Genomic DNA, 27,855 nt, shown 5'->3' on the forward strand with positions numbered 1-27,855 from the left:
AGACAGGAGAAATGGGAACAGAAGGAGACAGATGAAGACAGAAGGATGGAGATAGAGAGAGAGAGAAGAGAGACAGAGAGAGGCAGAGAGAGGGAGAGAAATAGAGAGAATGAGAGACAGAGAGAGAGAGAGAGATAGAGACAATAAAGAAAAATGGATAAATGAGCCAGACTGAATTAGTTGGAGTGAGACAGATGGGAAAGACGTGAAGACTGATGAGAAGTGGTGAGAGACAGAGAGAGAGAGAGAGAGGGGAGGGGGAGACAGAGAGGGTCCCACATGACCAGGCAGTGTTACTCACCACGATCAGGTTCCACATGCGCGCTGCCTCTGCCACCAGTGTGGAGACACCACTGCAGCCGGGCATCAGCACAATCTTCATGGGCTCACTGTACAGCAGCTCATACAGGTACTTGGTGGACTTGCCGGGGTCACACTGTAAAGGCAAACACAATCAGTCAGACAGGGACACAGGCCTAGCAGCCCACCTCTACACCCAGCGTAACCTGGGCTTAACCGACCCCTGTCACATATCAATTAAACCCCCTTCCCCTCCATCCCCTCCCTATTGCTCTCACTTGCAGACATCCTGCCCGTGACACAGAGTGCCTCATATGTTGTTAGTGTGACATTAAGCTGCCCGACAGGAGCTAACATGCTGATCTTGTCAGCCTCGGCTCAGTGGGTAACACTCACACGTCTGAATCAGAGCATTGGGGGTTCGAATCCCACATCAGAGGCTAGATAACAAACTTCAGTACTGAGGGAGTGCTGCACTGTCAGAGGGTCAGTACTGAGGGAGTGCTGCACTGTCAGAGGGTCAGTACTGAGGGAGTGCTGCACTGTCAGAGAGTCAGTGCTGAGGGAGTGCCGCACTGTCAGAGGGTCAGTACTGAGGGAGTGCTGCACTGTCAGAGGGTCAGTACTGAGGGAGTGCTGCACTGTCAGAGGGTCAGTACTGAGGGAGTGCTGCACTGTCAGAGGGTCAGTACTGAGGGAGTGCCGCACTGTCAGAGGGACAGTACTGAGGGAGTGCCGCACTGTCAGAGGGTCAGTAATGAGGGAGTGCTGCACTGTCAGAGGGACAGTACTGAAGGAGTGCTGCACTGTCAGAGGGTCAGTGCTGAGGGAGTGCTGCACTGTCAGAGGGTCAGTACTGAGGGAGTGCTGCACTGTCAGAGGGTCAGTACTGAGGGAGTGCTGCACTGTCAGAGGATCAGTACTGAGGGAGTGCTGCACTGTCAGAGGATCAGTACTGAGGGAGTGCTGCACTGTCAGAGGGTCAGTGCTGAGGGAGGGCCGCACTGTCAGAGGGTCAGTACTGAGGGAGTACTGCACTGTCAGAAGTGCTCCTTTTTAGATGCACATTAAATAAAAGGCTTGATACTATTTTGGATATATCACTATCTACCTGCTAAATAGATTGCTTGCTCATTTATTTCCTTGCTAATTGGTGGTCTTTCACAAACATTCACTCCCTCCAACATCCTCGCAGTGATAGCCGTGTGCAACACCTACAAGATGCACTGCAGGAACTCACCAAGGCTCCTTAGGCAGCACCTTCCAAATCCAAGACCAATACCATCTAGAAAGACAAGGGCAGCAGATACCGGGGAACACCACCACCTGGCGGTTCCCCCCCAAGGCACTCACCATCCTGACTTGGAAATACATCGGCCACTCCTTCACTGTCACTGGGTCAAAATCCCGGAACTCCCTCCCTAACAGCTCTGTGGGTGTATCTACACCTCAGGGACTGCAGCACGTCAAGAAGGCGGCTCACCACCACCACCTTCTCAAGGGGCAATTAGCGATGGACAATAAATGTTAGTCAGCCACCGATGGCCACATTCCTTGAGCTAATAATAATTAATTGTCTGTCCTGCCATCTGAGGATCCGTATAAATGCATCGGGTGAGATTCTCGCTGGCGTTGTTTGCTGGTGGTGGGAATCTCTGCTCCCGTCACTGTCAGTGGGAATTCCCATTGATATCACCCCATGCTGGTGGGAATCCCGTGGGTGGGGGTGCACTGCCGGTGGGATGAGAGAATCCCACCGTTGTGAACGGCCAGAGAATTCCAGCCAATGTGAGTCTTATCCAGGCAGATAGAGGAAGACTACACGAACACGTTAACTACAAGTACGCAAGTCACTGCTTTGCTGAATAATATGGTACAGTTGGAGGCCATTTGGCCCATTGTGCCTGTGCTGGCCACTTGAAAAGAGCTGTTCAGTTAGTCCCATTCCCGCTTATGTCCTCTCCCCAGGGCCCTGTACGTCTCTTTTCATGTTCCCTACTCAATTCCCCTTGAGAACTTGCTGATAAATCTGCTGTCTTTGCCCTTTCAGTTTATAATGACTGGGTGTGTAAAAAAAAATCCTCATTTTCCCCACTGGCTTTTTAGACAGTCTTTAATCTGTGTCCTCACTTATTGATCCTTCTGCCAGAGGAGATGGCTTCTTCACGTTTACTCTATCAAAACCTCGCTATGATTATTGATCGCCTCAACTAAGTCTCCCTTTAAAGCTTCTCTGTTCTGAGGAGAAGGGCCGCGGCCAGCCTAAGTCTCTAACAGAATCCCTACAGTGCAGAAGGAGGCCATTCAGCCTATCGAATCTGCACTCACCACAATCCCAGCCATGCCCTAATCCCACAAATTTACCCTTCTGACACTAATAGTCAACTTTGCATGGCCAATCCACCTACCCCCACACACCTTTGGAGTGTGGGAGGAAACTGGTGCACCCGGAGGAAATCCATGCAGACATGGGGAGGACATGCAGACAGTCATCCAAGGCTGGAATTGAACCTGGGTCCCTGCCGCTGTTAGGCAGCAGTGCTATCCACTGTGCCACCGTGTGGCATCACCTGCCAAGTCACATGAATCGATTAGCCATCTTCCCTTTCTCTCCTATTGGCTAAAGGTCGATTAAATGAATACCTGGGATGAAAGGATTACCCTGTAAGGAAGGATTGTGAAGACTGGGCCTTTAATCACTAGAGGGATGAGAGTGATAGAGTCAAAGAATCATTGAGATTTTCAGCATGAAAACTGGCCCTTCGGCCCAACTTGTCCATGCCACCCTTTTTTTAACCACTAACCTCGTCCCAATTGCCTGCATTTGGTCCATATCCCTCTATACCCATCATACCCATGTAACTATCTAAATGCTTTTTAAAAGACAAAATTCTATGTACCTCTACTACTGCCTCTGGCAGCTTGTTCCAGACATTCACCACCCTCTGTGTGAAAAAACTGCCCCTCTGGACCTTCTTGCACCTCTCCCCTTTCACCTTAAACCTATGCGCCCTGGTTTTAGACACCCCTACCTTTGGGAAAAGATATTGATTATCTAGCTGATCTGTGCCCCTCATTATTTTGTAGACCTCTATAAGATACCTTTCAGCTTTCTACGCTCCAAAGAAAATAGTCTCAGTCTATCCAACCTCTCCTTATAACCCAATCCATCAAGTCCTGGTAGCATCCTAGTTAATCTTTTCTGCACTCTTTCTAATTAATAATATCCTTTCAGTATCCTTGCTGAAAGAGAAACATTTCTTACAGGACTGGACAGGGTAGATGCAGCCCCTGCCTGAGGGCGGAGTGTGGAATCAGAGAGCACAGTCTCAGAGTAAGGGTAGGAACCGTATAAAACACTGGAGTGCTGTGTGCAATTCTGGTCACCACATTACAGAAAGGACATAATTGCTGTGGAGAGAGGGCAGTGGAGGTTTCCAAGAATGTTGCCAGGGCTGGAAAAGTGTAGCTACAAAGAGAGATTGGATAGGTTGGGGTGATTTTCCTTGGAACAAAGACTTGATAGAGTTGTACAAACCAAGGAGAGGAAGAGATAGATTGGACAGGATAAAATTGCTACCCTCGGTGAAGATTTCTAGAGGCAGGGGACACAGATTCAAGATAATTGACTGTAGGTGTAGAGGGGATACGAGGAAGAGCTGTTCAATAGAGGGCGGTGGGTATCTGGAATTCACTGCCCAACTTTGTGGTGGGGGCAGAGACCCTAAACTCTTTAAAACGTACCTGAAGCTACACCTTATGCTGCAGGGCCATGGGCTGGGTGTGGGATGGTTGGATTAGAAAGGGCACCTGGGTGTCCTCGGGCTGGTGTGAACAAGATGGACCAAATGGCCTCCTTCTGCACTGTAGCTTTTTTATGATTCTCCAGAATTTCTTCCCTCAAAGGCTGGAATTCTCTGCCCCAGAGGGCTAGGGAGGATCAGTCATTGACTATGCGCAAGACTGAGATTTCTATGTGTTAAAAAAAAATGTTAAAACAGGGAATACGGGGACATTGCAGGAAGGAGAAGCTAGCGCAGGCTGGAGTAGTGGATCGGAAGTGATGTCACTGAATGGCATGGCAGGCTCGAAGGGCTGAATGGCCTGCTCCTATTTCTGATGTTCTTTTAAGCTTAAGTTTATTTATGAGTGTCAGAAGTAGGTTTACATTAACACTGCAATGAAGTTACTGTGAAAATCCCCTAGTTGCCACACACCAGTGCCTGTTCAGGTGCACTGAGGGAGAATTTAGCATGGCCAATGCACCTAACCAGCACGTCTTTGGAACTGTGGGAGGAAACCAGAGCACCGGAGGAAACCCACACAGACACAGGGAGAACATACAGACAATGATCCCAAGCATGGTGGCACAGTGGTTAGCACTGCTGCCTCACAGCGCCAGGGGCCCAGTTCAATTCCTGTCTGGATCATTGTCTGTGTGGAGTTTGCACATTCTCCCTGTGTCTGCGTGGGTTTCCTCCGAGTGCTCTGGTTTCCTCCCGCAGACCAAAAGATGTGCGGGTTAGGTGTACTGGCCATGCTAAATTGTCCCTTAGTTTCAGGGGGATTAACAGAGTAACTGTATGGGGTTATGGAGATAGGGCCCGGGTGAGATTGTGGTCGGTACAAACTCGATGGGCTGAATGGCCTCCTTTTCTTCTGTAGGGATTCGATCTATGACAGTGACCCGAGCCGGGAATCGAACCTGGATCCCTGGCGCTGTGAGGTAGCAGCGCTTAACCACTTTGCCACTAGTCTACTGTTTGCGAAAGAATTTCTTTGACCTTCTGAATCGGACGGCCCACAGAAAATTAGAATTAAGAACAGGCGGGCACACAGGTGGCCAAAAAGAGGCTTGCCGGACGGGGAAGGACCCAGGACACTGGGCAGAGGGTTAAAAAAGGAAACCAGGCGACACAGAAGCAGAACACGGGCAAGGAAAAGAGAAGCATCCATTAATGTCACTTGGCCATCTCCCCTGGGCCTTGGTGATGAATGTGTTGCTTTCCCATCGTTGGCACACTCACCGGCTCAGCCTCGGCATCCGTGACAAACGCTTACACCTCGCATCTGCTCATATCCCACATCTCCTCACAGTTCACTACTTGTGTGTAAAGTCCTCCCCACCGCCCTTTCCCCCCACCCCCTCCCCCACCACCATGGACACGTACGTTACACACACGAGCACGGAGGTGGGCAGGGGGTGGGGGGGTGGGGGTTAGCTCGTCCCCTGGAGCGAGACTTTCGCTCACCACGTTCTCTCAGCACCGAATGGTCCCGTCATGTGACTGAACCAGAGCGATTCACCTCTCCCCCCACCACGCACCCCCCACCGCCCCCCCCCCCCCCCCCCCCCACTGCGGGAAGTGGGATCATTTAAAAGAATTGTTTAACGCCATCAACAGATCTGCAGTCAAAATCGAGATAATCTATTTTCTTGGATGGGGGAGTCCAGAGCCTTAAACTTAGAAAGAAGTCTCACAACACCTGCATCAGGTGAGGCAGAAGGAGCTGCGCTGCAAAAGCTCGTGATTCCAAATAAACCTGTTGGACTTTAATCTGATGTTGTGAGACTTCTTACTGTGCCCACCCCAATCCAACACCGGCGTCTCCACATCTTAAACTTAGACCATTCAGGACCAATGCTGGGAACAATTCTTCACACAATCATAGAATCACAGAATTCCTACGGTATAGGAGGAGGCCATTCGACCCATTGAGTCCACACTGACCATAATCTCACACAGACCCATTCCCGTAACCCCACATATTTACCCTGCTAATCCCCTGACACTAGGGTCAATTTAGCATGGCCAATCAACCTAACCCACACATCTTTGGACTGTGGGAGGAAACCGGAGCATCCAGAGGAAACACACGCAGACATGGTGAAATAGTGCAGACTCCACAAAGACAGTGACCCGAGGCAGGAATCGAACCCAGGTCCCTGGCGCTGTGAGGCAGCAGTGCTAACCACTGCGTCGCCGTGCTAACTCCTTTGTGGAAATGTGCTCTCTTTCTCTCTCTCAGAAATCTGTCGAATTTCAAAGCTAAGTTTGATAGTTTTTGTTCTGTAAGAGCATACAGAACAACAGCAATTCAGGACATGGGACAGGGGAACAAGAGGAGGCCATTCAGCCCCTCAAGCCTGTTACCCCTACCATTCAACGAGATCAGGGCTGATCTGTGAACTAACTCCATGTACCCGCATGTGTTATGAACCTTTCATATCTTTAAGTTAACAAAAATCTATCACTCTCAGTTTTCAGAAATTAGTAATTGTCAGAGCATCAATTGCGGTTTGTGGAAGAGAGTTCCAGTCTCCAACCACCTTTCTATTTATGTGTAGAATTTTCCTGAAATTGCACTCCTGAAATTACTGAACCCAATTTTTAGATGGTCACCCCATCCCCTCTCCACCATGAGTCCTACCATGGTGTTTTAACAGCTCTCTCGTGGCAAGGGGTGCGAGGTGGGGGAGGGGAGGTGGGGTGGTAACATGCAGCGAACCGTTGAAATATCCACTGACATTTGGTGGGACTGGAAAATCTTGCTGGCCCTTAGTCTTCCCCACCAGCAGACATAGTTTCTCTATATCCGCCCCTTCTCCTTTCTCTTAACAGTGTGAAAATTCTGGTCAAATCAGCCATTCAACCCCAACTTTGTTCATTCCTCCCCTGTGACTGAACACTTACAGGTCCAGGCATCATTCTGATAAACCTACACCACGCTCCCTCCAAGGCCAGTGCTTCTTCTGGCGTGATACCCAATGCTCCAAGCGTGGTCTAACTGGAAATTTCACAGAATCCCTACTGTGCAGAAGGAGGCCATTCAGCCCATCGAGTCTGCACCGATCCTCCGACAGAAGATCAGGACAACACCAACCCCCCGACCCTATCCCCATAACCCCACACATTTACCCCATTAATCCCTCTAACCTATACATCTTTGGACACTAACAGTCAATTCAGGTCAGCCAATGCACCTAACCTGCACATCTTTAGACTGGGAGAAAACCCCATCACCCGGAGAAAACTCACACAGACATGGGGAGAATGTGCACACTCCACACAGACAGTCACCCAAGGCCGGAATCGAATCCAGGTCCCTGGTGCTGTGAGGCAGCAGTGCCAACCACTGCACCAACATGACTTGTAACCCCGCTTGTATACCAGTCCTCAAGGTCAGAATCCATTGGTATTTGTATCTTAATTCTTGTACCTGCTCGTAAACATTTTAATGACCTAGGTATTTAAGATTCCCTAAGTCTACGGACCTCCACTGTTTCACCACTGAGAAAGTGCCATATTTCATCCTATTTTGGCATCCAAAGATAAATAGATTCAGATCAGCTATGATCATGACAGCATAAGAAATGGAAGCGGTGGTCTATATAGCCCATTGGGCCTATTCAGTATCATGGTTACGCATCCCAAGAAAGTCCACCTTTCTCCAATCCCTTTGCAACAAAGATTAACCTACCGTTCACCTTCCTCATGGCTTGTTGTACTTATGTGTTAACTTTCTCTGATTCGTGCATTCCCAAATCCCTCTGGAACCCATTCTGGTCTTTCATCTTTTGCAAAAGATTCTGTTTTTCCGATTTCCCTATCTCAGTGGAAAATTTCACAACCCCCTGCCTCGTACTCCATCTGCCACCTTCTTTTAACCAGTCTCTATCCTGTTGCGGCCCCTGTGTCTTCTCTTCACAGCTTCCTGCCCCACCAAGTGTTGTATGCTCAACAAATGTGGAGATGGGGCACTCACTCATAGAGTCATAGAGTTTTACAGCACAGCAAGAGGCCCTTCAGCCCATCGTGTCTGCGCCGGCCATCAAATACCTAACTGTTCTAATGCCATTTTCCAGCACTTGCTCAATAGTCTTGGAGCTACAGTGTTTCAAATGCTCATCTCAATGCTTCTTAAATGTTGTGAGGGTTCCTGCCTCTACCACCCTCTCAGACAGTGAGCTCCAGATTCTCACCACCCTCTGGGTGAAAAGGTTTCTCCTCAAATCTCCTCAAAATCTCCTGCCTCTTACCTTAAATCCATGCCCCCAGTTATTGACCCTTCAAGTTAGGGGAAAGCAGGTGGTCAGGAAGGCGAATGGGATGCTGGCCTTCATAGCGAGGGGGATTGAATATAAAAGTAGGGAGGTCTTGCTGCAGCTGTATAGGGCATTGGTGAGGCCGCAGCTGGAGTACTGTGTGCAGTTTTGGGCGCCGCACCTGCGCAAGGATATTTTGGCCCTGGAGGGAGTGCAGAGGAGGTTTACTAGGCTGATACCAGAGTTGAGGGGATTGAGCTATGAGGAGAGGCTGAATAAACTAGGCTTGTACTCGTTAGAGTTTAGAAGAATGAGGGGAGATCTCATTGAGACGTATAAGATGATGAACGGGATGGATAGGATAGAGGTGGAGAGACTCTTCCCGCTCAAAAAAGACAGTAGGACTAGGGGGCACAGCCTCAAGATAAAGGGGAGGCGGTTTAGAACGGAGTTGAGGAGGAACTTCTTCACTCAAAGGGTGGTGAATCTCTGGAATTCTCTGCCCGTTGAAGTGGTGGAGGCTGCCTCGCTAAATATTTTTAAGAAGCGGGTTGATGGGTTCTTGATAAGAGAGGGGATTAAGGGTTATGGGGAGAGGGCGGGAAAGTGGAACTGAGCCACGACAGATCAGCCATGATCTTATTGAATGGCGGGGCAGGCTCGAAGGGCTAGATGGCCTACTCCTGCTCCTATTTCTTATGTTCTTATGTTCTAAAAGTTTATTTCTATCCACTCTATCTCTGTCCCTCATAATTCTGTACACCCCATTCAGATCCCCCCTCAGCCTTCTCTGCTCGGAGGAGCCGTGAAGAAGGCTTATAGTGTGTTCACATTTATTAACGCAGGGTTTGAGTTTAAGAGCCGTGGGGTTATGCTGCAACTGTACCGGACCTTGGTGAGACCACATTTGGAAAATTGTGTGCAGTTCTGATCACCTCATTATAAGAAGGATGTGGAAGCATTGGAGAGAGTGCAGAGGAGATTTACCAGGGTGCAGCCTGGTTTGGAGGGTAGGTCTTATGAGGAAAAGTTGAAGGAGCTGGGGCTTTTCTCTTTAGAGCGGAGGAGGATGAGAGGCGACTTAATAGAGGTTTATAAGATGATGAGGGTGATTGATAGAGTGGACGTTCAGAGACTATTTCCTCGGGTGGATGTAGCTGTTACTAGGGGGCATAACTATAAGGTTCATGGTGGGAGATACAGGAGGGATGTCCGAGGTAGGATCTTTACTCAGAGAGAGGTTGGGGTGTGGAATGGACTGCCTGCTGTGATAGTGGAGTCGGACACTTCATGAACTTTCAAGCGGTTATTGGATAGGCACATGGAGCACACTAGAATTATAGGGAGTGGGATAGACTGATCTTGGATTCGGACATAGCTCAGCACAACATCGAGGGCCAAAGGGCCTGTACTGTGCTGTGCTGTTCTATGTTTCTATAACCCCAGCTTAACCAGCCTCTCCTCATAGCTGAAACGCTCCAGTCCAGGAAACATCCTGGTGAATCTCCTCTGCACCCTCTCCAGTTCAATCACATCCTTCCTATAGTGAGGTGACCAGAACGACAAACAGTGCTCTAGCTGTGGCCTAATCAGCATTTTATACAGCTCCATCATAACCTCCCTGCTCTCCTGGTCTATGCCCCAGTTAATAAAGGCAAATATCCCATGTGCCTTTTTAACCACCTTGTCTAGCTGTTCTGCTGCCTTCAGGGACCCGTGGACATGCACTCCAAGATCCCTCTGGTCCTCTGTACTTCCGAGCATCATCTGATCCTTAGTAGCTGAGGCCCAAGATGGCGTCTTTGTGGCATTTTGCGCGTTACACCCTGCTGTCCCCAAAAATGACCAGTTCATACCAGTTTGCCATTGGCTATAAACTCCTCCATTAATGGTAATCCCATTTTCCAGCATTTTCTCTGTAGCCTTGTATGCTACAGCATTTCAAGTGCTCATCCAAATGCTTCTGAAATGTTGGTGAGGGTTCATGCCTCTACCAGCCTTTCAGGCAGCGAGTTCCAGATTCCCACCACCCTCTGGGTGGAAAAGTCTTTCCTCAAATCCCTCTAAATCTCCTGCTCCTGATCTTAAATCCATGCCCCCTGGTTATTGACCCTTCTATAAAAGGAAGAAGTTCCTTTCTATCTACCCTATCTATGTCCCACGGCCTCCAATTTCAACCTTTTTCCCTTTCTAACAAGCCCCGTGATATTTCTCCTGCACCAGCTCACTGCCGTGTTCCGGGTTCCTGGAGGCTCCGGGGACAATCCCGGAGCTGTAACAATTCCCGAGTCACAGCTGAGTGCAGACTAAGGCAGCGTGGGGCAAGCTGCATAGGGGCTTTGATATCGTTTGAGTTTGAAACGGGACAGCCTTGTGACTGGTGCGGGAAGTCTTTCACAGAAATGTTACAGGGTAGAAGTTGGTTTAGCTCAGCCGGCTGGACAGCTAGTTAGTGATGGGGAGCGACACCAGTGGGTTTAATTCTTGTACAGGCTGAGGTTATCCATGAAGGCCCCACCTTCTCAACCTTGCCCCTTGCCTGAGGCGTGGTGATCCTCAACATAAAACCAACAATAGTCTCAAAGAGGAGAGGATCCTAATAGCATCACAATTCCTGGCTTCTTGCCATTTAGAAAACACGCTGGTATATCTTTGATCAAATCCCAAGTGGACGGAACCTTATTCAATGTATTGTAGATGCCCTTGGAAGTAATATTTAATATTAACTCTCTCATCCACCCTGGCATCCTCCTGCACAACTTTACATTTAGCAGCTCCCCCGTATCTGGTGCTGAGCGAGGCAGACAGAGCAATGTATTTATGTATTTTCCTGCAGCTAGCTTTTCCTGGGATAACTGGCCTCCAGGGTGGGGGGAGAGGGGTGGGGGGGTTGCTATAGTTTGAGCGCCGCTACTCTACAGCAAGAATGGCTGACCAGGAGACACCCCCGCTCCTATTACCACCAGCAATTGGCCTATTGGAAGAATCTACACATTGGCACTCAACGGGTGAGATCTCACTGACCGTTCGCACTCCATTCCCGTTGCAGCGAGGGCGGAGAATTTGGAGGCCAGCCAAATCTCCGTTCACTGCAGCGGGATGGGAAAATCCTGCCGGGGTGAGCGGTGGGAAGGTTCCGGACAACGGAACCTTGGCTGTGTTACGAGCATACATTCCTTGACCATCAAGCCCTGAGCCAGGACTCGAACCCGGAGCTTCTGGCTCAGGGGCAGGGATGTGAACCCAGTGCACCTCGAGACCGCCTTTCCCCATTTAGCCACACCTCCAGAGTTGGATGGAGTGACTGACCCTCGATGGCCTGTTCGTGTCAGTCGAGTGGTCACTCACTTTATCCCTTGGGATAAAGCAAAATGGGATTACTGTGTGCCTCCCCTGGGGCAGCACACTCACGTTATTGTTCCCCTGGCAGATGGGGGGAACTAATGCTTTTTAAACTATTCACGCACTAAACACACTCAATGTAAATATTTCCGCGCAAATTGACGTCAAGACTCGGAGAATTCTCTCAAAGCGTCACTGTTTCACTCCTTTCTGGGTTAGCCCTTGGCGAAGGCCTGCCCAGCGCAGTGCACTCGGGCCTCACCATAACTACACCCCCTCCCCCCATCAACACGGTTCATTAAACATTCTCCCTCAGTTAATTTTGTCACAGGAACATACGTTTTTCAATCCTCGGTGTCGGGTTAACTAGATTGTGGAGTCCCTGGCTCTCTCCTCGGTGTCAAAAGGCCGTGGGTTTGAACTCCCCCCCCCCCATCCCCCGCGGCCCCGTGAGACTGGGGCAAGAAAGTCAAGCACAGGCCAAAAGAAACAGGTTCGCTAGTAAACCTCCAACAGGGATTTCATAGATATCCTACAGTACAGAAAGAGGCCATTCAGCCCATCGAGTCTGCACTGACCACAATCTAACCCAGGCCCTACCCCCATATACCATCTACCCACTAATCCCTCAAACCTACACATCTCAGGACATTAAGGGGCAATTTTTAGCATGGCCAATTAACCCAACCCGCACATCTTTGGACTGTGGAAGGAAACCGGAGCACCCGGAGGAAACCCACGCAGACACGAGGAGAACATGCAAACTCCACACAGACAGTGACCCAAGCCGGGAATCGAACCCAGGTCCCTGGAGCTGTGAAGCAGCAGTGCTAACCACTGTGCTACTGTGCCGCCCAACGTGCGGGCATCAGTCGCAAAGCCAAAGTGCATCTGTTAGGGTCAAGTCAGGATGGTGCGCGTCTCGGAGGTGGTTTGCATTCGTATATTCATCTGCTGACCTCAGCCTCTGGGTGCTAGAGATCATGGGTTTGGAAGGTGCTGTCTATAAGAAGCGGTGGTGAGTTGTTGCAGTGTATCTTGTAGATGGTCCACACTGCTGTCACTGTGCACCGTGAGCGGCTGTTGAAAGTGGTTGTGAATCAAGCGGGCCTGCTTTGTCCTGGACGGTATCATGAAATCCCGACAGTTCAGAAGGAGGCCACACAGCCCATCGAATCTACACTGGCCACAATCCAACCCAGGTTCTATTGCTGCAATCCCACTTACTTACCCTGCTAATCCCCTTGACACTAAGGGGAAATTTAGCATGGCCAATCCACCTAACCCGCACATCTTTATTGTGTGGGAGGAAACTGGAGCATCTGGAGGAAACACACAGGGACAGCCTGCAAACTCCACAGGCAGTGACCCGAGGCCGGGAATTGAACCCGGATCCCTGGCACTGCGAGGCAGCAGTGCCACTGTGTCGAGCTTCTTGAGTGTTGTTGGGGCTGTGCTCATCCAGGCAAGTGGAGAATATTCCATTAAAATCCTGCCGTTGCAAAGGATGGCAAGGATCCCTCCTCAGGGAACATATTGGACAGAGTTTGATGACCCCACCATCCTCGAGCAAACAGAACCATAGATTCCCCACGTGGCCTCCCTGCTGCCCACCACCCATCTGTACATTAACGGGAGATGGGGCTGGGCAATGGCCAAGGATGTCTTGCCTGCCCTTGCTCTGTTAGTGGCCCTTAATTTATTAGGGAAATGGGGAGGGGTTCGGGAGTCTAGGAGGGAAGCGGAAACTTCACTCTTTTGGGGCTTCAGGTGGGAGAAGGAGGGGGTGACTCCACTGCTGACCTCCCCTTTCAAAATTGGCATCAGACATCCCCCTCAAAGGCCTACCCTTTGCCACCCATACGTTCCCTCGTTATGGGCAGCACAGTAACATTGTGGTTAGCATTGTTGCCTCATAGCATCAGAGACCCAGGTTCAATTCCAGCTTTGGTCACTGTCTGTGCAGAATATGCACGTTCTTCCTGTGTCTGCATGGGTTTCCTCCGGGTGCTCCGGTTCCCTCCCACAGTAGAAAGATGTGCTGGTTAGGTGCACTGGCCATGCTAAATTGCCTCTCAATGTACCCCAACAGGCGCCGGAGTATTGCGACTAGGAAATTTTCACAATAACTTCATTGCAGTGTTAATGTAAGCCTAATTGTGACACGAATAAATAAACTTAAACCTCTACTCAGCACCAAACACCTACCCCGCACCTTGATCACCTCCCCCCCCCCGTGTCCTTGGCCTCCCCTTCCACCTCTGCAGCCACAGCTTGACCCCACCCACCCCCCCACCCACCATGATGCTTACCTCCAACCCGGATGCCCCGAGACTTTGAATCTGGGCGCAGCTTGCAGTTCCAGCAGGGGCCACTACTCTGGGTGGCACTGCTGGTACCACACAGCCAGCCAGCTCTCAGAGGGTGGGGCATCCCCACCCCCTCACTCTCTCCCACCTCCTGTCAGTTCATGCTCCTTGGTGGGTTAAGTGGCCGGGGCGGTGGTGGGGGGGGGTTGGGCCGGGAAACCCCGACACCTGCAGCATTCCGAGCGGGAATTATTTTCCGAATCTGATGCCAGTTCCCTGTCAGGTTGGTCACGTTAGTCCATGTCAGCGGAGCAGGAACACAGAGGTGAACTATCTCCATAGAATGAGTACGGCAATCATTCAGCCCATCATTCCCCGTGCCAGCCTGTGAAGGAGCTTTCCAATTCGTTGCATTGGCATGATGGCTTTCCCCATAACCCAGCAATCTCACTCTGTGCGCAGCTCCTAGGGACATTGTTCCACATTAACAGTGCTGACTTATAGAATTATGGAATCCTACAGTGCAGAAGGAGGTCATTCGGCCCATCAAATCTGCACCAACCACAATCCCACCCAGGCTCTACCCTCATAACGCCATGCATTTACCCTAGCTAGTCTCCCTGACCCTAAGGGGCAATTTAGCATGGCCAATCCACCTAACCTGCACATCTTTGGACTGTGGGAGGAAACCGCAGCACCCGGAGGAAACCCACGCAAACACGGGAAGAAGGTACGAACTCCACATAGACAGTGACCCAAGCCAGGAATCAAACCCGGGTCACTGGCGCTGTGAGGTAGCAGAGCTAACCACTGTGCCACCGTGCTGCCCCTCACTGCCATCTCATTGAATTAAGAGCTGCCCAGAGGGGCCTACTGAGAAAGGGAGTATAATGACAAACAACTGCAAGTGCTGAGCTGATCTGGATTGTCAAAGGAGATTTCTCTGCAACGGAGAGACAGAAAGAGCAGACGAGGAGTTGGCCTCTGTACTTTCTCCTGGAATTCAGGCCTCATGGGGCTGTGCGGGGGACAGGAGCTGAGATGTGCAGGGGCACAGTGGTGGAATCTCATCAGGAGGTCAGCACAACAACGGCACGGTGACACATAGCGCGGCTGTCACGCAGCTCCAGGGACCTGGGTTCGATTCCCGGTTTGGGTCACTGTCTGCGTGGAGTTTGCACATTCTCCCTGTGTCTGTGTGGGTTTCCTCCGGGTGCTCCGGTTTCTTCCCACACTCCAAACATGTGCGGGTTAGGTGCATTAGCCGTGCTAAATTGCCTCTTAGTGTCAGGGGATGCCTAAATTCAAGAGATTGACTGGGTAAATCGGTGGGATTGCGGGATAGGTCCTGGATGGGATCATTGTCGGTGCAGACTTGATGGGCCGAATGGCCTCCTATGATTTCTAATGACAACCCTGAGGGGTTGAAAGGGGCTTACCAGGTCATGTGACAGCAACCCCCGCACCACAAGCCACACCTTTAGGGCAAACATATTCCTGACGCTGAGGGGGCGACATGATAGACGTCTACAAAACTATGAGAGGCATGGGGAGGGTGGATAGTCAGAGGGTTTTCCTGGGGTGGGAGGCTCGACCACAAGAGGTTGGTGGTGAGTTTAGGGGAGACATGCGGGGAAAGTTTTCCATAGGGGTGCCAGTAGTGGAAGCAGGCACATTAGCCAAAGTTCAAGGCGCATCTTGATAGATACATGAACGGGGGGGGGGGCGAACAGAGGGATAGAAACCACATAACGGAGCAGGCTTGATGGGCTGAAGGGTCAGTCCCTGTGTTATATTCTTTTTTTTTTGGTAAGTTTATAATACCTAATTGTGGATTGGGAAGGGTTGGGGGGAGAGGTGGGTGAGAGGGTTAATCCCCCTCCCACTTGCCCAGTGTCTGGCTGTGAATGGGGGAGGGGTGGGTGAAAGGGTTAATCCTATTGACAGGCTGTCTGAAATACGGAAAGGAATTGCTTGCTCCAGGGGTGATTCCTCTCCTTGGGGAGCAGGCTGCCTGTGTAAATGCAAAGTGTTAGATTAAAGTCTTTCGCTGTCAGAACCTTTGACTGCAGGGAATTTCCTCATTACATTTGACACCTATTTATCTTCATTTTGATGTGCTGGCGTCAATGTTTTATCAGCATGTGAATTTGAGACAGGTAGTGCAAGTTAATGTGCACAACTGAACTGCACTAATGCTGGAAGGAGCAGAGGGCTGGTGTCTGGGAAGCTCAGAAATGGAATGTAGGGTCTCTGGACTGGGGAAATTCTGCCTCTCACTCATGGGATGTGGGCCTTATTGGCCAGGCCACCATCTGTTACCCATTCCTAATTGCCCATAAGAGACAGTGTAGAGGGAGATTTACTCTGTATCTAACCCCATGCTGTACCTGTCCTGGGAGTGTTTGATGGGGACAGTGTAGAGGGAGCTTTACTCTGTATCTAACCCTGTGCTGTATCTGTCCTGGGAGTGTTTGATGGGGACAGTGTAGAGGGAGCTTTACTCTGTATCTAACCCCGTGCTGTACCTGTCCTGGGAGTGTTTGATGGGGACAGTGTAGAGGGAGCTTTACTCTGTATCTCGCCCCATGCTGTACCTGTCCTGGGAGTGTTTTTAACAAGGCAGCTCAATGCCACTTGCTCTCGGGGAATTAGAATGGGCTGGACATTGATGCCCTCTTCCTGAGGAAGATTATCAAAATGATTGCTGAAAATACAGGACACTGGGGTTCACCTCTCTCTGGCTTGATTTGATTGATTCTCAGAGTGGGTGCAATGCAATTGGTGTGAATAAGTAAATGAATAAAACTGGGCACTCCATACATTACTAATGGCAAAGCTTCGAGTTCATTCTGCGCCCAATGTGTTTTACAGCCCAGATCTAAATTAAAGCTTTCTGTTCCCAGTGTGACATGTATTATAGCTTCCCGTACTCTGTGTAATGTGTATTACAGTTCTATGTACCCAGTGTGATACGTATTACAGTTCTCTGTAACTGGGGTGATATATATCACAGTTCTCTGTACCCAATGTTGTATGTATTACAGATCTTTGTATCCTGTGTGATATGTATTATAGCTTCCTGCACTCAGTGTAATATGTATTACAGTTCTCTGTATCCAGTGTGGTGTATTATAGCTCCCTGCACTCAGTGTAATGTGTATTACAGTTCTCTGTAGCCAGGGTGATATGAATTATAGGTCTCTGCAACCAGGGTGATATGTATTATAGGTCTCTGTAACCAGGGTGATATGTATTACAGCTTGCTGTACCCAATGTGATATGTATTATAGCTGTCCATATCCAGTGTGATATTTATTACAGGTCTCTGTAACCAGGGTGATATTTATTACAGCTTGCTGTAGCCAGGTTGATATGTAATACAGATCTCTGTAACTAGGGTGATATTTATTACATCTCTCTATACCTAGTGTGATATGTATTATAGGTCTCTATAACCAGGGGGTGATACGTATTACAAATCTCTGTAGCCAGGGTGATATGTATTACAGCTCACAGGAGCCAGGTTGATACATATTACAGCTCTCTGTACCCACTGCAATAATGTATTACAGCTCTCTGTATCCCATGTGATAGGTATTACAGCTCTTTATTTCCAGTGTGATATGTATTACAGGTCTCTGTAACCAGGGTGATATGTATTAAAGCTCACTGTATCCAGTGTGATATGTATTACAATTCTCTATATCCAGTGTGATATGTATTACAGTTCTCTGTACCCCATATATGTATTACAGCTCTTTATTTCCAGTATGATATGTATGACAGGTTTCTGTAGTCGGGTGATTTGTATTACAGGTCTCTGTAGCCGTGGTGATACGTATTACAAGTCTCTGTATCTAGTGTGATATGTGTTACAGCTCTCTGTAGCTGGGCTGATATGTATTACAGCCCTTTCCTAAGTGAAGTCCCGATTCCCTCACACATTGTGGGACTGAGTTGGTGAATCCAGCACTAGCACCAGCCATGGTTTCTGTGACCTCTCGTGCCTGTCTAATTGATGAAGCTGACTGTGTATCCCTGTCGCTTCTCTGTGGTCCCCTTATTTGAAAAAAAGGCATGATTACATTCAAAGCAGTTCAGAGCAGATTCACTCAACTCACTCCTGGGACGAGGGGCCTAATCTATGAGGAAAGGTTGACCAGGTTGGGCCTATACCTATTGGAGCTCAGAAGAATTTAAAGTATCAAGGCAGGGAAATACTGCTCAGGTTGTATAAGGCTCTGGTCAGACCATATTTAGAATATAGTGAGCTATTTTGGGCCCTGTATCTAAGGAAGGATGTGCTGGACTTGGAGAGGGTCCAGAAGAAGTTCAAAGAATGATCCTGGGAATTAAAGACTTGATGTATAAGGAGCGTTTGAGGACTCTGGGAGTTCAGAAGGATGGGGAGGCGGAGGTGGAATTCCTATTGAAACTTACAGCATACTGAAAGGCCTGGATAGAGTGGGCGTGGGGAAGATGTTTCCATTAGGAGGAACGACCAGGATCCAAGGGCACAACCTCAGAGTAAAGTACGACCCTCTAGAATAAAGATGAGAGGGAATTTCTTCAGCCAGAGGGTGATGAATCTGTGGAATTTATTACCACAGAAGGCTGTGGAGGCCGGGTCATTGAGTGTTTTTGAAACAGAAATATATAGGTTCTTGGTCGGTAAGGGGATCAAAGGTCACGGGGAAAATGGGGTTAAGAAACTTATCAGCCATGATTGAATGGCAGAGCAGACTCGATGGGGCGAGTGGCCTAATTCTGCTCCAATAATTTATGGTCTTACAGAGTGAGAGGTCGGGGTGCGGGTTTCAGCAGCCGATCAGCTAAGGCAGGAGCAGATATAGGCACATCTGCAGCTGCTGTTCACAAACTTGATGTGGCTGCCTGTCCCTCATGATCTTACCCAAGAAATCCATTTGGAAAAGAGCAGCCCACAAATTAATCTGTGGCAGTGATGGATTGACAGCAATGTGACAGGAATGTCTGCAAATCAGGCATTTTAAAAGCAGAGTGTGTGGGTGCCAAACTCCCCCTCTCTCTGCACTTTCTTTGGGATCACAGTCACACTCAGGGACCATCTCACAATGCACGATATGTCCCTCTCTCTCTTCAGGATCACACTCACACTTAGGGGCCATCTAGCAATGCACAATAGGTCCCTCTCTCTCTGCTCCCTCTTCAGGACCACATTCAGATTTAGGGACTGTCCCTCAAAAAATCATACTCTGCCTCTCCATAGTTAGACCATAAAACCATAAGATGTGGGAGCATAACTAGGCCATTCGGCCCATTGAATCTGTTCCACCATTAAATCATGGCTGATATGATTCTCATCCCCAATCTCCTGTCTTCCCCCTGTAACCCTTGACTCCCTTATCGACCAAGAATCTATCTTTCTCTGTCTTAAAGACACTCAAAGACCTGGCCCCCACAGCCTTCTGCAGCAATAGGTTCCACAGATTCACCACTCTCTGGCTGAAGAAATTCCTCCTCAACTCAGTTTTAAAGGAACGTCCCTTCACTCTGAGGCTGTGCCCTGGGGTTCTAGTCTCTCCCACTAGTGGGAAATATCCTCTCCACATCCATTCTTTCCAGGCCTCTCAGTATTCCTTTCACAGTTCAAGTCTCACTTCAGAAACCTGAGCACAATATCCGAGATGGCATTAATAGCCCTCTCCCCCACACATCCCTGTCCCCTTAACCCCACGGCCCCCCGCCAAGGTGAGATATTGAATCTCTCAGGTGGACTCTGAAGATTCTGCAGCACTGTATAATAAAGAGGGACGGTTCCTCCCGTGTCCCTGCTATTACTTATTCCTCAACCAACATCACTAAAGACATTATTGGGTCATTATCTCACTGCTGCCTCTGGAGACTTCCTTGGCTCAAGGCGGCTGCTGATTTTCCCACAATACAACACTTCTAAAAGTATGTCATTGACCGAGCCACATCAGGACAATGACATGCACTGACATACACAGCCTCTCATCCATTGACTCCTTCCACAGTTCCTGCTGTCCTGGAAAAGCAGCCAGTATAATCAAGGACCCCACACACCCCGGACATTCTCTCTTCCATCTTCTTCTATCAGGAAAAAGATACAAAGATTTGAGGATACATACCAAAAACAGCTTCTACCCTGCTGCCATCAAAATTTTTAAATGAACCTGCCTTGCATTAAGTTGATCTTTCGCTACACCTTAGCTATGATTGTAACATTACATTCTGCATTCCCTCCTTTCCTTCTCTATGAACAGTATGCTTTGTCTGTGTAACACGCAAGAAACAATACTTTTCACTGTATGCTAATATATGTGACAACAATAAATCAAATCAAATCAAATACACTTTGAGGGGTGCGACAGGGAGGGTTTTTAATAATAATTCCACAATCATCATTAATCTAATTTTCAACCCCAGATTTTGATTAATTGAATTCCACCAGCTGCCGTGGTGGGATTCGAACCCCGTGTTCCCAGAGCATCAGTCACTGGGTTACTGATCCCTTCTGCTGCTCTTAAAGGAGCGGGGCATTCTGGAGACAGATAGAGTGAATGTGGGGGGGGGGGGGGGGGTGGTGGGGGGGAGAACGGTAGATGATAATGTAGTGGTTATGTCACTGGAGTAGTAACCAGAAGCCCAGACAAATGGTGCAGGGGACACAGGTTCAAATCCCACTATGGCAGCTGGTGGAATTTATATTCAATTAATAAAACTTGCAATTATAAATCTGGTTTCAGTGATGATCTTGGAACTATCATTGATTGTTGTGAAAACCCACCCCTTTCACTGGGGAAGGAAATTTAGGGAAGGAAATCTGCCATCCTTACCCGGGCTGGCCTACATCTGAAAGATGTGCTGGTTAGGTGGATTGGCCGTGCTAAATTCTCCCTCAGTGTACCCGAACAGGTGCCGGAGTGTGGCAACTAGGGGATATTCACAGTAACTTCATTGCAGTGTTAATGTAAGTCTGCTTGTGGCACTAATAAATAAACTTGAACTTTACATGTGACTCCAGGCCCCAGAGCAATGTGGTTGATTTTTAACTATCCCTGATTTTTAACTAATAGTGAGATACTCAATTCAAGGGGCAATTTGGGATGGGTAACAAATGCTGATCCAGCCAGCAATGTCCACATCCCCATATAGAACAGAATCATGGAATCCCTACAGTGCAGGAGGATGCCATTCAGCCCATCTAGTCTGCTCAGGTCCTATCCCCGCAAGCCCACATATTTTCCCTGCCAATCCCCCGACACCAAGGGGCAATTTAACACGGCCAATCAATCTAACTTGCACATCTTTCAGAGTGAGGGATGAAACTGGAGCATCCGAAGGAAACGCACGCAGACATGGGGAGAACATGCAGAATCCACACAGACAGTTACGCAAGCTTGGAATCGAACCCGGGTCCCTGGGGCTGTGAGGCAGCAGTGCTAACCACTGTGCCATCGTGCTGCCCCACCATCAATGAGTATATTTAAGGACAGAGGTGAATGAGTTGGAATCGGAAATAAAATGGATTTGGTAATTGGTGCCAAGCAACACTGCAACTAAAGGGTTAAAGTTGAGAGAAGGAGCCGTGACTGAGCAACAGTTTAATGTGTGGAGATAGGAGATAATCTTTTACAGTCAGACCCATGTATGGTTCACCCAGCTGCTTGCATTCCCACATGAATAATCCCCCACTTTCACTCGCTAATGAAGCTTAATTTCCTTCCGCAGTGATAAATGTGGGAGGGGGAGAGGCACTTGTAAAACATTCCCCACGTCCCCTCCACCCCCACAAATAACGGTTTCATCTCTTCAGGCTGACAGCACGGTGCTGGCTGAGACACAGCTCACAACCTCCCGTCTCCCGCACAGCAGCACTGGAAGCAGACAGCCAGAACACCCCCTTGTTTGTGTGATGATTGTGTTGCCGATAAGCAGCAAGTGTGCCAAGGACAGGGTGAAGCCCGCTCTGAAAGCTGCCAGTGTGTCAGAGAGAGGCAGGGGCACTGAGACAGAGAGACAGAGAAAGAGACAGAGAGAGAGAAAGAGAAAGACAGAGAGACAGAGAGTAACAGAGACAGACACAGGGAAAAACAGAGAGAGAGAAAGAGAGATAGAGAGCGCAACAGAGGGAGAGAGAGACACAGGGAGAAACAGAGAGAGAGAAAATATACACATGTGAGAGAGAAAGAAAAAGCAATAGGGACATAGAGAAGGGATACAGAGAGTGAGAGAATCAGACAGAGGTGAGCAACAGAAAGAGACAGAAGAAGGGAGGTACACACTCACATCAACACACACACACACACACACACACACACACACACACTCACATCCACACACACACACACACACACACACTCACATCCACACACACACACACACACACACTCACACACACACTCACACACACACACACACACACACTCACACACACACACACACACTCACATCCACACACACACTCACATCCACACACACACACACACACACACACACTCACATCCACACAGACACACACACATGTACACACACAGCCACACACAACACAGACACACACACATGTACACACACAGCCACACACATACCTACACACACTCACACACACACTCACACCCACACACACACACACACACACACACACACGGAGCTAGGGTCAAAGGGAGAGCAACAGAGACAGAGGGAAGTGGGAGCAGAGAGAGACAGACAGAGCAACAGAGAGAGCATGTGAGAAAGGGAGGGAAAGAGAGAGATAGAAAAATAGAGATAGAGGGGCAGGGTGAGGAAGAGACAGACATACAGAGAGGGACAGAAGAAAGAAAGCAACAGAGAGACACAGACAGAGGGACAGAGAGACAGAGAGAGAGAGAGAGACAGAGAGAGACATGAAGGGAGAGAGACACGGAGGGAGAGAGAGAGAGGGAGAGACAGAGAGAGACAGAGAGAGGGAAGGGAGAAAGAGGGAGAGGGAGACAGAGAGAGAGACAGAGACATGGAAGGAGAGGGAGAGGGGGAGAGAGAGAGAGAAAGGGAGACAGAGAGAGAGGGAGGGAGACAGGGAGAGACATGGGGGGACAGAGACTCGGAGGGAAAGAGAGAGAGAGGGAGACAGAGAGAGAGACAGAGACACAGAGTGAAAGAATCAGAGAGAGACAGAGGGAGAGAGACCGAGGGAGAGAGAGAGACAGAGAGAGGGACAGAGAGGGAGATACAGAGGGAGAGAGAGAGAGAGACGGAAGGAGAGAGAGAAAGAGGGAGGGAGAGAGAGACAGAGATGAGGGAAAGGGGGCGAGAGAGAGAAAAAGTAGAAAGAGACGTACATATGGAGAGTCAGAGCAAAAGGGAGACAGTGAGAGAGACAGACATTAGGGAAAGATAGAGAGAGAGAGACAAGCAGGCATAAGAATAAGAGAAAGCAGGGAAAGTGAAAAAGAGACATAGAGGGATCATTACAACTGTCTCCCAATAGACAACATTGCCAACATCCATTCCAATCAGCCTCCAGTCACAAATACACCATTAGAAATTCATCTTGCAGACTGGAACATCATGGCAAAGCACTAAATCACACACAACTTCAGGTTCAGCTCACTGGAGGGGGAGGGACAGAGAGAGAGCGGGGTGGAGGGAGGGGAGGGTCTGGGGGGAGAGAGGGGGAGAGGGATAGAGAGGGGGTGGGGGAGAGAGGGGAAGGGGAGGGGTGGGAAAGAGAGAGAGAGTGTGTTGGAAGAGAAGGGGGGGTGGGGTTGAGGGGGAAATGAGAGGGAAGGTGAGGGGAGGGGGAGGTGAGGGGGAGAGGGTGATTGTGGGGGAGAGGGAGTGTGAGAGGGAGGGTGAGAGGGGTGAGTGAGAGGGAGGGTGAGGGGGTGAGTGAGAGGGAGAATGAGGGGGTGAGTGAGAGGGAGAATGAGGGGGGTGAGGGAGAGAAAGGGTGAGGGATATGAGTGAGAGGGAGGGTGAGGGGGTGAGTGAGGGGGAGGGTGAGGGGGTGAGTGAGAGGGAGAATGAGGGGGGTGAGGGGGATGAGTGAAAGGGAGGGTAAGGGGGTGAGTGAGAGAGAGGGTGGGGTGTGAGTGAGAGGGAGGGTGAGGGGGTGTGAGAGGGAGAATGAGGGAAATGAGTGAAAGGGAGGGTGAGGGTGGTGACTGAGAGAGAGGGTGAGGGGGTGAGTGAGACAGAGGGTGAGGGGTGAGTGAGAGGGAGGGTGAGGGGGATGAGTGAGAGGGAGGATGAGGGGGTGAGAGAGAGTGAAGGGGTGAGTGAGAGGGAGGGTGAGGGAGGTGAATGAGGGGGATGAGTGAGAGGGAGGTGAAGGGGGAGGGTCAGAGGGAGGTGAGAGGGAGGGTGAGAGGGAGGGTGAGGGGAGAGAGTGAGGGGAGGTGAAGGGGGAGGGTGAGAGGGAGGTGAGAGGGAGGGTGAGAGGGAGGGTGAGGGGAGAGAGTGAGGGGAGGAGGAGGGTGAAGGAGAGTAAGGGGGAGGGTGAGGGGGGAGGATGAGGGGGAGGGTGAGAGGGAGGGTGAGGGGGAAAATGAGGAGGAGTGAGGGAGAGAGTGAGGGGAGGGAGACGGAGGAGAGTGAGGGTGAGGGGGACAGTGAGGGAGAGGGAGAGAGGGAGGGTGAGGAGGCAAGTGAGGATGAGGGAGAGAGAGAGGGAGGGTGAGGGGAGAGAGTGAGAGGGAGGATGAGGGGGGACAGAGAGGGTGAGGGAAGAGAGAGGGGGAGGGAGAGGGGGAGGTGAGAGGGATAGATGGGGGAGTGAGATAGGAGGGTGAGAGGAGGGTGAGAGGGATAGAGGGCGAGAGGGGGAGAGTGAGGGTTAGGGTGGTAGAGGAAGGAGTGAGATGAGGGGGGAGAGTGAGGGTGGGGGAGGTAGAGGGTGGAGTGTGAGGGGGTAGAGAGGAGTGAGGTGAGAGGGAAGAATGAGGGTGGGGGGTAGAGGGGGGAAGTGTGAGGGGGTAGAGGGGAGAGTGAGGTGAGGGGGAGAATGAGGGTGAGGGGATAGAGGGGGGAACTGTGAGGGGGTAGAGGGGAGAGTGAGGTGAGGGGGTAGGGGGGGTAGTTGGTGAGAGGTGAGCCGTTGATATCCAGCTGGTGAAAGCTGACCTGGAATGATGGACAATCACAGCAAGTCTCTGAGGTGATGGGAATAGATCCTCCAGCACTCACTTCAGGCTGCAAAAAATCATCTCCGCTTCGCTCCCCCATTCCCCCGCTCAGTAAAACCTGGGAATGTGATTCTCCCTCTCAGTAAAACCTGGGAATGTGATTCCCCCTCTCAGTAAAACCTGGGAATATGATTTTCCCCTCTCAGTAAAACCTGGGAATGTGATTTCCCCTCTCAGTAAAACCTGGGAATGTGATTTTCCCCTCTCAGTAAAACCTGGGAATGTGATTTTCCCCTCTCAGTAAAACCTGGGAATGTGATTTCCCCTCTCAGTAAAACCTGGGAATATGATTTTCCCCTCTCAGTAAAACCTGGGAATGTGATTCTCCCTCTCAGTAAAACCTGGGAATGTGATTCCCCCTCTCAGTAAAACCTGGGAATGTGATTCCCCCTCTCAGTAAAACCTGGGAACGTGATTCCCCCTCTCAGTAAAACCTGGGAATGTGATTCCCCCTCTCAGTAAAACCTGGGAATGTGATTCCCCCTCTCAGTAAAACCTGGGAATGTGATTCCTCCTCTCAGGAACACACATGGTCCATGTTATTCTGACACAGTTACTGCAGGAACAGGCTGGTGTGTGTACGTGCAGCCCCCTCTCCCTCTCCCTCACCTTACTGTCATGGTAGATCAGCTGGAGCTCGTAGTCCCGGAGGATGTCTGAGCGGTTGTTGACATCTCTGAGGGCCATCTGGGCAGCGGGCAGACACGCCTGGCCCCCTGGCCAGCCTCCGCTCATGGGGAACAGGGCTCCGATGTACAGGGTCTGCTTGCTGCCTGCGGACACAGGGAGAAGGATCAGAGTAAGCAGCAAGAGGATCCTCCGGCTCCGCACCATCCTGGCTGCTGCAGACACTCCACTCCCCCCTTCCTCCTGCTCCTTGGAAAAGATGCTCAGAGCCCCGCACACATTCTCCAGCTTCCCAGGTGCTGGAGCTCCGACACAGACACAGAGACAGCAGCAGCAGCAACAGCAAGCTCCATCTTACTGCAGTCAGCAAGCTGCTGATGTCACTACAGCAGGCAAACTCTCATTCACAGTCTCACACAGTGTCTCTCTCTCTCTCTCTCTCTCACACACACACACACACACACACACACACACACAGTAACAGTCTCTCTCTCTCTCACACACACAGTAACACAGTCTCTCTCTCACACACACATACAGTTTCACACTGTAACACAGTATCTCTCACACGCACACACACACACACACACACACACACACACACACACACACACACACACACACACACACACACACACACAGTCTCTCTCTCATACACAGTAACAGTCTCTCTCTCACACACACACAGTAACAGTCTCTCTCTCTCTCACACACACTGTAACACAGTCTCTCTCTCACGCACACATACAGTCGCACACTGTAACACAGTATCTCTCACACGCACACACTCACACACACACACACACACAGTCTCTCTCTCATACACAGTAACAGTCTCTCTCTCACACACACACAGTAACAGTCTCTCTCTCTCACACACACACTGTAACACAGTCTCTCTCTCACACACACATACAGTCGCACACTGTAACACAGTATCTCTCACACGCACACACTCACTCACACACACACACACACACACACATAGTCTCTCTCTCACACACAGTAACAGTCTCTCTCTCACACACACAGTAACACAGTCTCTCTCTCTCACACACACTGTAACAGTCTCTCTCTCACACACACATACGTCTCACACTGTAACACAGTATCTCTCACATGCACACACTCGCTCTCACACACACACATAGTCTCTCTCTCACACACAGTAACAGTCTCTCTCTCTCACACACAGTAACACAGTCTCTCTCTCACACTGTAACACAGTCTCTCTCTCACACACACATACAGTCTCACACTGTAACACAGTATCTCTCACATGCACACACTCAGTCACACACACACGCACATAGTCTCTCTCTCACACACAGTAATGTCTCTCTCTCTCACACACATAGTAACACAGTGTCTCTCACACAAACTGTAACACAGTCTCTCTCTCTCACACACACACACACACAGTCTCATACAGTAACACACAGTATCTCTCACACACACACACACATGCACTCCCTGTCTCTCTCTCTCACACACACACACACACACACACACACACACACACACACACACACACAGTCATTCACACTCACTCACACAGTGATATTCAATAGCACAGTCTGACACACAATCATTTTCACATGCATGTTCACACTCTCACAAATGCAGGTACACAGGTCTACCCACATGAAGGTCCTCACACACAATCACACAGCCATCAGATATCTCTATGTTGACAGAGAATTATCCCCATACATAAAACTCAGTTGCTATAGCTGTAATAGGCTGAATGGCCTTCTTCTGTGCGGTATACATTCGAGTATACAGTTCTAAAACACAAAGAAACCTAATACACATGAACAGATATACTTGCACATTCAGATACATACACTGACAGATTGATTCAGGGACACAGACATGTTTACAGATATTATGTATAAAACTACACACACCGAGACACACTAACTTAGAAATCAAGATGGGCAACATCAGAGGATGAAGGTTTTAACACCACTAATATTATTGCTCTTTCCCCATACTTTAATATAGGAATTAACACATTAATCTTAAAGGTGTGAACAAGTCCAGGAAATGCACCTCA

At 49.6% G+C, this 27,855-nt stretch overlaps 1 protein-coding gene across 1 annotated transcript in view; it reads right to left on the reverse strand.

Moving 5' to 3' along the window:
• LOC145348236 (gamma-aminobutyric acid type B receptor subunit 1-like) overlaps positions 1-27,855 on the reverse strand; it is a 226,536-nt gene that overhangs the window by 48,324 nt on the left and 150,357 nt on the right. Inside the window, exons 7-8 of the mRNA XM_080196436.1 lie at positions 25,779-25,942; positions 302-436 (exon numbers count right to left, since the gene is read on the reverse strand). Of these exons, the coding sequence (XP_080052562.1) occupies positions 302-436; positions 25,779-25,942 (299 nt within the window). The remainder of the gene's footprint in view (positions 1-301; positions 437-25,778; positions 25,943-27,855) is intronic.

The sequence above is a fragment of the Carcharhinus amblyrhynchos genome, chromosome 9 (genome assembly GCF_965287045.1).
Source record: "Carcharhinus amblyrhynchos chromosome 9, sCarAmb.v2.hapA, whole genome shotgun sequence".
In the NCBI taxonomy this organism is placed as follows: domain Eukaryota; kingdom Metazoa; phylum Chordata; class Chondrichthyes; order Carcharhiniformes; family Carcharhinidae; genus Carcharhinus; species Carcharhinus amblyrhynchos.